Genomic DNA, 12,028 nt, shown 5'->3' with positions numbered 1-12,028 from the left:
CAGAAATACCAGTATTCAGACACTGGTAATTATTGTTACTCAGCCTATGAGAGGGCAGGCTTACAGGGCTTCAAAGTATAGCAAAACATTGATTCTTCTCTTTATTCATTACACATAAATGGATACTTTCAACCCACAATAGCCTTAAAATGCTAACATAAAAACAGAATTTGATGTATTAAACCAAAGTCTAAAGAAAAAAGAAAAAAATCCACAGGACACATTATGGAAATAATTCTCATACTTAAAAACTTGTAAGTCCTGGCCTCCAACACAGACCTTCAGATATCTGTTTGAGAAATAAAAGCTCAAAGCCATTAATAATCTGGCCCAATCTATCCTTCTACCACATTCCCATGATTCCACCACAAGTCCCCCTGAAGTTTTGTCCTAATGAATAGTGCATGCCCTTAACACATTCCTACTACATTTCATCACTATCTGGCAACCTTCTACTCAACTGCTCTGAAGTTTTTGACAGCTACCAAGAACAGATACAATCAGTCAGTCAATCATTTGAAACATAGTATTGCTCTGCCTTTAAGAATATGGGTACTTTGAAGCACCTGAGTGGCTCAGTCAGTCAACTATCTGATTTCAGCTCATGTCATCATGATCTCAGGGTCCTGGAATAGAGCCTCATGCTGGGTTCCCCGCTCAGCGGGCAAGCCTCCCTGTCCTTCTGCCCCTCCTCACACTCACTCAATCTCTCTCTCAAATGAATAAAAACTAAAAAATAAATAATAAAAATTAAAAATTTTTCAAACAATTATGGGTACTTCACCTCTAATACCATTTATATGTCTACTCCCTCAATGTGGGTAGAGGCCATAATTAATTTACCTTTATATTCCTAAGCATGTATGAAAGTATCTGTTTCTTAATATTAGGTAATAATTCAGCTGAATACTTCAACTGACCCAACAGAGGAAAGTAAAGACCTTTTATTATGATGATCAAATTAAATTGGACTATTTATTTATTCCCACATTATAAAATTCAATATTTAGCACTTTACTTAAGCAATACTTACTGTCATTTTGGTTCGGGACGTCTGACAACCCTGATCTAAAAACAAACAAATTTAAAATAAGACAAATATCACAAATCTCTATTTCTCATTAAATGTTACTGATTTTTTTAAATTGTTAAGAAAATATTTTAAGTAGAGAGTACCAAATTTGAGAGCTGAAATACAAAGCTAAATAAGTGGAATTTCTAAGTCCTCTTAGAAAGTATTCATTATTTTGGCATCAATACCATTCTTATGCTTAACTTGTAAATAAGTCACAACTTCTAAAGGGTCTTCATTGTTCCTCCCAACCTAACACCCAGCACATACAATTTGCTAAAATTGGTTTTCACTTAAAATTGCCTTTTTTTTTAACTAGCACTAAGTTTTCAAAATAAAATAAAATAAAAAAACAATGTATCTACAGAAATTTCATACAGGCACCTCTATCCAGACAAACGATGGAAGTTGGTCTTAAACTATGTCCAAAATCAACTATTCATTATCATTAGTTTGAACTGGGAGCTAAGAAACTAAAAACTACTATACAGATTTTTCAGTTACTATCTAAACTATTACATACCATAATGTAAGTTTTCAGGTCCTTTCTGAGTCGTCATGTTGGGCTCGTTTTGCTGACAGTAGAAACGTAGTAAGCAGTGTTGATCACAGAAATGTTTCATTTCTCCACGCCACTGCACTCTCTCTTTAAGCGTTCCTTGAGATTTACAGCAGTCACACCTTGCAGCCTTAATAAAAAAAAGGAAGGTATCAGACATTTCAAATTAGAAAATTTAAAAACTCAGACATGCAATTTAAAAGATTTCTAAAAGTTAATCAGTGATTTTTGCCAAATGTGATAAAACAATTTGATAAATAAAAAATAATATGAATCATTAACATACAGGAAAAATCCACAATAAAAGTGAAAAAAAATGTAGCAATTTACCTAGTGTCAAAATTCCTTTTTATACTTACCAGTAGTTAAAGACCAGCATTAAAAGATAGGATAACCAAAAAAAACAAAAACAAAAACAAAAAAAAATAGATAGGATAACCAAAAAAAGTGAACAGCAGTAGACCAAATGGATACAATGTATTTTAATATTTTAAAATAATTTTGAGGACTTTAATGATATACTGGTAGAAGTTTCCTACAATCAGATTACACTGAAAATCTCTGATTAATAAACAGATTTCCTGTGTTCTTGACAGCTCAAGAGAAATCAATTTAAAGATGTTTAAGACCAGGAAAAATTTTAAGCAAGCTCTTATGAGAAAATCATGGATGTTAATTTGAAGTATTTTCAACAGTTTAATAAAAGAGCTTTATTAAATATATTGATTTAACTATAAACAAAAACTTTAAGTTCATATTTTAAAACACTCAAATACTTAATTAAAAAAGAATCCTATTTGAAGACAATCAGCCCCAACTAGTAAAATTCATACATAAAAAAATTAAACCTTATGATGGTGAATCCATAATCCAGGAACAGATTTTCATTTTTTAGTGAACCCATTTTCCCCTAGATTTTGCCATTTTCACTATTTTTTAACAACTTCATCAATGCATGGACCAAAAGATATGAATAATTCCAAATACAGTTCTTTTCATAATTGTTTGATCCAGTTAAGAGTAGAAATAAATTACCATATTTTAATTACCCTTTGGTGTAACTACCAACTTTAGAAGTTTTGATAAAACAATGCATATTAAGTTCATTATAATCATGTATCTTTTCCTTACTACCTAAATAATCTATAGTTCTATACTGTGGGTTCTGAAATCTCTCACTTTATTTCTCAATAGGAGTTCTATGAATAAATACTATGTCAAAATTCCTAGTCAGGAATATTAATAAATGATTGTGTTGATAAACAGGTCTTATATAACAAACATACCCCAAGGTTAGAACACAGGCTCTTTTTTTTCTCCAGGTCAGGTATTTCTCCTGCTGAATAAATGTTAAATGAATGAAGATTTGTAGTATAAATTATGACTATTAAGTGATGCCAATATCACATCTCTTGTCCAAAAACTGTGAGCTCAAATTTTATATTGCTGGTAATATCATGTGGTAACTTCAGTAACATTAGCACTTACAATCAACCAGATCATATTTTACTCAATAATGGAAAAGGTCTCTGGTCACCACTGAAAAACTGTTCTTTAAAATAACCTTTAAGTATTCAAAGTTTCAAGGTTTGGCTCCCTTTTTATACTTTACACTCAAAGACAAAGCACAAAGGAAGAAATTTAAAGTTTAACATTCTAAAGAAAATTAAAAAATAAAATTTAACATTCTAATTATTGAATCTAAACAATACAAGGACATAGCAAAAGTGAAGTTGTAGCCCAACTACCTCTCATTCACTGAGAACCTGAAAAATAAAAGCCCAGTATGTTGTTATATCTACTGTCTATAGTCCTAATCACAGTACTGGAAATGAGGTGACTTGTTTAAGGCCAAACATTAAAAATGCAGAGACAGGATTCCAAGCAGACAATCCAAATCAAAAACTGGGCTTTATTTAGTAAATCAAGTTATAAAGACAATGGAAAGACAAAATGAATTAATATGAATAACTAGAGAATAAAAATCTTGAGAAGTAAAATGCTGCAAGAAGGTTCTCAATGTAACATCTAAAACCTAAAACAATTTGTATAAAACTCAAGTTACTATATGTACTATGCTGATTAAAATATTTCCATTTACACATTAATTTAGAAGGTAAAGGACATAAAGCCAAGTACATTCGACTCAAAGAATCTGAACAATGAAATCACTTCATTATTTTATAATTATAGACATTTGGATTTTATAGTAACAAGACTCGAAGCTCCTTTCTTCCAAAGGGTTCAAAACAAATTTAGATGACTTCTCTATATCCGAGGAGCAAAATTAATGCCAATTCAAATTTAGATGACTTCTCTATATCCGAGGAGCAAAATTAATGCCAATTCACAAATGGATATAAAACATGTATGTTTTTTCAGAATGGAAGGATAACAACAATACTCAATACTAATTCCAAGTTCAATCAAATTTTAGAAGTGTGAACTTCATTTTCATTTTGTTTTTTCTTTCTAAGACACTCATTCAAATTCTGGGTAAAGTGTTCAGAGTTGAGTTTAAAATACAATGGCTAGAGCAGCCCAGGTGGCTCAGCAGTTTAGCGCTGCCTTCAGCCCAGGGCGTGATCCTGGAGACCCAGGATTGAGTCCCACATCAGACTCCCTGCATGGAGCCTGCTTCTCCCTCTGCGTGTGTCTCTGCCTCTCTCTCTCTCTCTCTCTCTCTCTCTCTCTGTGTCTCTCATGAATAAATAAAATCTTTAAAATAAATAATAAAATGAAATGAAATGAAATGAATAAAATAAAATAAAATAAAATAAAATAAAATAAAATAAAATAAAATAAAATAAATAAAATAAAATAGCTAATTGTATTAAAAATGACCAAGATTCCTTACCAAAACCACTTCCCCCCCAACCACAGGAGAGAACTCTTAGAAAACCTTAGTATTTCTACAGCATAACAACCGAAGAATGGGGCACCTGGGTGCCTCAGTCAATTGAGTGTCTCTTGGTTTTAACTCAGGTGGTGATCTTGTCTCAGGGTGATCTCATGAGTTGTGGTATCTCCTGATGGACTCTGCAGTTGGGGTGGAGTCGAGCTGGAGATTCTATCCCTCTGCCCCCCCCCCCCCCCCAGCATGTGCATACTCTCTCATAAATAAATAAATCTTTATAAAACAAAAGAACTGGAGTATGACTTAAGTTGCTAGCTTAAAAATTATCACTTCATCATCTACTAGTGGTAGATCAGGGGAATGTCTGTTATTGGGGGTAGGGAGGAGTGGGTAACAGTAACCAGTTCAAAAACCTAAATAAAATAAGTTCTTAATTCAAAAATCTTAATCTAACATCTCAGCTAATACCTGAATCTCTCCTTCAATAATCAACAATAGGTCACTGAGCCTATACTGATGCAGTCCCTTATTATTTGGCAGTTTCAAATACTCATTTTTGGTTGATATATATATATATACACTACGTTTAACTTTAACTTGCTCATCTACTTGTTTCTCATTTGACTAATCAGACCTAATTTTGAGGCGGAGGAATCCATGAATATGAATGAAATAGGGGATTTTACAGCCATTTAAAAAAATCATTACTTATGACTTCCTAATATCTAAGTACACCACAGTTATATAAAGAAAAAAATGCAGTGATAAAAGAGGTGATTGTTGGCAAAGCAGTCCAGTGACAAGAATTCTCCACTTACCCAAAAAGCACATTTAAAGCAAGAATATTAGATATTTCCTTTCTAAAATTATTTCAAAAACAAAGTATTTTTTTAAATCAGTATTTCCAGCAATTTATCAAAAAAGGCAGAACTTAAAACCCCAATATTTTGTACCCAGATATCCTTTTATAACTAAGATTTACTAAAACATAAGTATTAATTTGATTAAAGCCCATAAAACATAATACTTTTATAGTATTGCAGGGCACTCATATTAAAGAAGGCTGCCATTCACTATTGGTTTGTACAACAAATCAAAATCCTCATTAAAGAACTGTAATTTCAAGTAATAACACTTAACACTTAAAAGATTATTAGTTTTACTAAGTACAGTGAAGGAGTCTGGAGAAACATTAGGTCTTCTGAATTAACTTCACATTATCAAACACCTCACTATTATTCCATTACAATAATAAGCCCTTTTTCTCCTAAAATTTCAAACTTATAGAGATCAAAAGAACTATTATCCCACCTGGTTTCACATTATACCTGGAAACATTTATTTTGAGGAATAGTAAAATCTACCTCCTTCTAAAAAACTATCTGGGAGAAGAAAAAAACATTAACCTTATTCTCAACATTTTTTGGTTGCATGATTTCAACATATTTTGTATTCCAATTTAGAAGACAGTATTTAATAAACCTCTATTTAAATCCAAATGCAAACCATTACATAAACCAAAAAACAGACCATTCAAAACATCTTGTCAAGAAACAAAAGCCAAAAATTTAAAGTATAATTATAAATATTTAAATTTAATTTAAATAATTAAAAAATGTAAAGTTATTTATACTCTAGATAGTCTCTGAAATTGAGGCACAAAGATAAGAAAGTGGAAAATACAATTTATGCACTCCTCTGGTGAGGAAGCAAATGCTCATGACTAAAGGTGAAGTTAACAACTGGACTGGCTAGCTTCTGGTTTTAAAGTTTCCTTGATGAGGCATTTTTTTTATAAATTATTTTTCTAATCAAAGTTGGACAGTTAAGGGTCACATTTTTTTTTAATGAACTAAAACCTAAAACTTGAGTTTTAAATTTAAAAAGTGGAAGAGGAAAGGTCAAAGAAATCATAATTCGGTTTGAGACTCAACTTACTACGTTTTCAAGTTGATGACAGGATGTAGCAGTGAATAGAAGAGACTCATGAAAGGTCTAAGAAAATACATTTTGACTCAAGTAGAAAGCATACAGAACAAAGTTTTTCCTTGATTATAGTGTTGGCTGCTGCCACAAAGAAGCCAATGATGAATAAGGAGAGTTAACTCTTCTTCATCTGAAAGCTGGTATTCCTATTGATTGTACAGAAAAATCATTACTTGCTTTACAAATCCCTACCATATCACAAAAATGCTCTTACCTTAATTCCTCAGATTAGTATAGTATGTAATAATGCCACTGTGCATATTATACATTTGTTAAGTTTAAAATAAGATAAGGAATAATAATAAAAATGTGTTTAATGTACAGAATATTGACTTTATGCCAACAGACAATTACAACTGGTTATTTAACTAACATGTTATTATATATTCTGGAATGCACTGCCTCGCCAAAATTTCATCACTAACCATTACGTAAATAAAAACATTAGACACAATTATCCTTTAAACAGAAAAATGGAAAAATGGCAACATCTAGAATAATGTGGTCTTTTGCCAAAGAACATTTCTTTGCTTCCCCAAAAAAGAAAAACAAAATAACCAAGACTTCTCTATTTTAAATAATATAAAAGAAGGCAAGAAGAATTTATTCAAAGAAAGAAGACAGAGACATACATTCAGTGTTCTGTGATCAAAAAACAAAATCCTCCAAAAAGGATTTTAAAATATTAAAGGTTTGGATTCACAATTACACAATTAGGCAGAAATTTGTAAAGCAACAGAGAATCATCATTATCACATGGTAACAATTTTTGTCTCTAAAATTATAAAATAAACAAAGGATGACAGGAAATAAGAATAAAATGGAATTTTCCCATCTGTAGTCACTAAATAACTTTACTATTTTGAGTACAAAACAAATTTTCATTAATAAAACCTCCTGAACAGTGGACAGTATTTGTAGGTATTATACAAAATTGAGCTTTTAAAGCTACTAAAGTAACATTTTGAATCATTTCTCAAAATTGCTAGTGTCTATAATAAAACAAAAGGTTGGTTTAGACTAAAAGAAATGAATGTTAGAGAGTGTCAGTACGTTTATCCTGTGTTTCTAAAATTTGAACCTTAATTGAAAGATTTTTTTTTTAAGTTTTTTAAAATTTATTTTAGAGACAGAGCTTGAGCAGGGAAGGGACACAAGAAGAGGAAAGAGAGAATCTCAAACACCATGTTGAGCATAGAGCCAGACATGGGGCTCCATCTCATGACCCTGAGATCTTGACTCAAGCTGAAATCAAGACTTGGACACTTAATCTACTGAGCCACCCAGGTGCCCCTAGTGGTAAGAAAATTAGAAGCAACAGTAAAATTATGAAGTAATTTTAAAACTACACCAAAACTCTTAGCCTCCACAACCTCTTTCAACTTGGAAAGAAAATATTTAAAAAATGTTACTTGATATGTTGAGCTGTAGACAGTCAAGAACTACACCAAGAATGTTTGTAATTCTACTATATAGTATTAACACTAATCACGTTCATTAAATAAACTAAATAATATTCTATATATTTCAACCATTTTAACCCTTTGTTCTTTTAGCAATATTTCACAGCTTTAAAGTTATGATGTCTGTCTTCACATGCTTTAGGAGTGCCACCATAATGAAGTTTTTTTTTTTTAAATTTTTTTTATTTATTTATGATAGTCATACAGAGAGAGAGAGAGAGAGAGGCAGAGATACAGGCAGAGGGAGAAGCAGGCTCCATGCACCGGGAGCCCGACGTGGGATTCGATCCCGGGTCTCCAGGATCGCGCCCTGGGCCAAAGGCAGGCACCAAACCGCTGCGCCACCCAGGGATCCCCCATAATGAAGTTTTAATAATGAGATGGTTTTCCATGTTATGGACATATGAACTAATTACTTTTTCTTGGGTAGTATCTGACCAAACAAAGCCCAAATTTACACTAATTTTTCTCACCTAGGGGAAAAAAAAAAAAAAAACAATCTAATGGACAAAAAGTCCATTATCTTTTCTAGAAGTAGATTATAATACTACACACACACACACACACACACACACACACACTTATAGTTTCAAATTAAATATTTTTGGCCTCTATCCATATAGTGTCTTTTCACTTTGAAACTCTCCAAAGATCCACAACTAAAAAGGTGAAAAGGAACAAAGTGTTTTAAAATACATCCTAAGTATCTAAAACAATGTTCAACACTGATAAAGTAGTCTGTTTATATTTGGTGAAATAAAGACAATAAATTTTAGAGAAATAATCCATTTGGTTAAACTGTATTGCTGAAAATAAAGATATATTCTAGTTTTGGGAATAGGTAAGTTATAAGACAAGTAAAAATGCTACCTCAAGTTACACAGAAAAACTTTCTGAAATGACAAAAATTTTAATCAATTCTATTATCTGGGCTGGGCTTAGTATGTGTACGTTTTTTAAGTAAATAAGCTACCATATTTGTAATGGTAACTGTAATATTTTATTAAAGATTGGATAAAGCAGCTGCTATAATAAAAAATTTTAGTTACTTGCCTTGTAGTACCAATCCTGAAATTTCTTACAGCAGTCTTCACTACAGAAATCTCTCACGACACCATCAAGTTCTTTAGTTGCTCCCTTCTTACACAGTTGAGAGCAATAGTTGCAAGTAACACATCTCAATCCTAAACGTCGTGCAAAATCCTGTTTATACAATAGTTTGCAGCCTGAAAAATACAAGGTTTTAATATTAAAACAAAAAAAAATCAAAAACTATTCTCTGAGGTGAGAAAAAGCTTATAAATCAAATAGATCATTGGCTTTACAAAGTGTCTATAAGTTCACATATAAAGTCCTTTTATTCTGAGCAAAACCGAAATCTACTATGATCAACAACAACCTGTAAATACTGGAACAGAACATGGAATATTATATTAGATCTCATGTGTATTCAAATAATTAATGTTCTAAGACTTTCAAATCTAGTAACATCTGGTAACTATTTTGTTTGTTCTATTTAAATACATTCCTGCTAAGCTATCATGTTTATATAGTATGTAGTAAACATCATAAATAGGCATTAGAGAAACAATGTAGATTGTTGAGAAGCACTGAGTAAACTTAAAGATATACTCAGCTAAGTAGACATTTAAAGCCAAATTTTCTAGCCTTACCTTTCTGTCACCCTACAAGGACCTTAAGAAAAGTAAAACTGAAACCAGTTTGTCCAGGGAAAATGTTTCATATTCTTTTAATAAAGTATTTATTTTATTTATTTATTCATATATTGACTTGTCCAGGGAAAATGTTTCATATTCTTTTAATAAAGTATTTATTTTATCTGCTATATGAATGCATTAAATTTAAGTCTTTTTACATATCAACCTTAATCTCTACAATAGCTCTATAAAAAATAAATAATTTCCATACTTTTTACTAATACTGTGCCACATAAAAATGACCTTGCATTGCTATCTACTGAAATCCTACTCACCCATTACTAAGGACCTCAAATTACACCTCCTCTGCAAAATCTTTATTAAACCTAGTTTTAAATACTCTTTCTTATCTGTGAACTCAAACTGCAATTGTTTTCTATCATTTTATTTGGCAATTATGTACTATCCTATGATTTCTGTTAATATGAACTATATTTAAAAGTCTTAATATTATACCTTTATTAAAGCTTTGTCTAGTTTCTAATTAGATTTTGATGGTAGTACCAGGTATTACACATGTTTTGTTATTTCTGCCAAGTTCCAGGAGAGAACTAGGTGCAGTTAGAAAAAGCACAAAATACATTACTAAACAGGAAGAAGACATACGTCCTTTTTTACCTTGTATTGCCTAGAGATATTAAGTCCCTCCAATTGCATATTAGACTCTTATATGCCAATTCTTTATTTGCTGCTACTTGTCTATTCATTTTAGTAATAAAATCCATGTTATCTAAATGGTACAAGATCGTGGATAGGTATGTTAGCCATCAACACCAATATATTCAGACTTAAGAATCACTAAGACTCTCACTGCAGAAAAATTCAGGTGTAGAATTAAATTAATTCAGCATCAATCTTTTCAATGAAACACTGTCACTTTTCATCACAGCTATGATCTTAACAGTAAACATGGTTACCTTTCTCATTCCAGATGAAATGTACTCAAACCTATAAAAACAGGAATGCCTTGTTTTATAAGCAGTACCCTCTTACATATATAACCTTATATGTGAAATGTATAATGTATTAGACAAAGGCACTAACTGAAGGGACTAATAGATCTTTTGAATTTTTGGCCATTCAATATTGCTGGCATTTAGGATTTTCCAACCTTTTTCTTGCCCCTAACTAGCAGTAGAAATTCATATAAAAAGTGGATCCAGTGGAGAAAAAAAAAAAAAAAAACAACTGGAAAACAACAGATGAGGATAGCTGATAGAAAAGCTGGGAAAGTTTAGTGCCTGGGGCCAAAGAAAGAATAGAAACCGAAAGCCAGCTTAGAGAGAATGTGACATTTAGGGAAAGGTAATAACAAGAGCCCAAAACCCAGTTACAATCCTGGTTCCTATCTCTGGAGAATTAGAATGAGAACAGTTCATTTCTATAATCAGCTGCCTGGTACCAGAGCAGCAAAGTATAAATGAGACGAGAAAAGGAATTATTGAGTATACAATAACAAGAGGCAGTGTTGCCTGGTATTCCAAATTAAAAACCTAAAAGTATTTTCCCATTGTAGTAATGCCACATATGATTTTTTTTCTGATATACTGAAAACCTTTGTAGACTAGGCAGGAAGCTGGGCAGGGAAATGAACCCAATGGAAAGTAATTCTAATCCACTTGGAAAATCAATTTTCAGATCACAATTTCTATGTTGAGAAATGACATATAATATTTTTATTTTTAAAACTTCCTTTTAATGGGAAAAACGGTTATCAACTTTTTAGGGATAAAATACCTTGAGGCCTAGAATCTACAAATTAAAATAACAAAACAAGTCAGTAGAAAATCAAATTCAATTTTTTTTTTGGTTCAGCTACACTAAAATTGTACAGCTACTCTGGACATATGTAGTTATATATTTTGAAAATATTTTGGCAAAAAATTAACATTAAATATCAATAAAAGTTATGAACAACACTGTATATACACTTGCCTTCACTACAGAAAGGTCTCTTAACGCCAGAGAAATTTACTGTTTCATGAAGAGTCTTCTCCTCTTGACAGTATTCGCAATATGTAACTATGCAATGCAACTTCTTATAGTCATCTGAACAAGTTTTGCTGCAGAATTGATGCACTTTGTTCTAAATGCACAATGGGAACCTTTGGTAAGTATTTGACAACCACCTCAAGAACAAGTTTAAGAAATAAACAAGCCACTTTTACAGAAACAAAGTTAAATCATTTACCTAGTTAACGTGATTGGTAATCCTTGGGATACATTTCCTATAGGCCACAGACAACTATTTAACTAATTCACTGCTTTATTTAAAAAGAACTCCACAAAATTCAATACCATTAACTATCCAAAAATTACTCAGTGAAATAGTAAAAGTATCACTAGAACAAGATGGCAGTCTGGTGTTGCTAA

At 31.6% G+C, this 12,028-nt stretch overlaps 1 protein-coding gene across 16 annotated transcripts in view; it reads right to left on the bottom strand.

Annotated features, from left to right (window-relative positions):
- ZMYM2 (zinc finger MYM-type containing 2) overlaps positions 1 to 12,028 on the bottom strand; it is a 105,311-nt gene that overhangs the window by 33,325 nt on the left and 59,958 nt on the right. For all 16 annotated transcript variants that reach the window (XM_072719780.1, XM_072719783.1, XM_072719788.1 and 13 more), the window contains 4 exons: positions 11,591 to 11,741; positions 8,991 to 9,163; positions 1,596 to 1,761; positions 1,034 to 1,068 (listed from right to left, as the gene is read on the bottom strand). In XM_072719780.1, the coding sequence (XP_072575881.1) occupies positions 1,034 to 1,068; positions 1,596 to 1,761; positions 8,991 to 9,163; positions 11,591 to 11,741 (525 nt within the window). The remainder of the gene's footprint in view (positions 1 to 1,033; positions 1,069 to 1,595; positions 1,762 to 8,990; positions 9,164 to 11,590; positions 11,742 to 12,028) is intronic.

The sequence above is a fragment of the Vulpes vulpes genome, chromosome 9, assembly GCF_048418805.1.
Source record: "Vulpes vulpes isolate BD-2025 chromosome 9, VulVul3, whole genome shotgun sequence".
NCBI lineage: Eukaryota > Metazoa > Chordata > Mammalia > Carnivora > Canidae > Vulpes > Vulpes vulpes.
The sequence above is the reverse complement of the archived record's forward strand: the minus strand, read 5'-3'. Positions and strand labels throughout refer to the sequence as shown.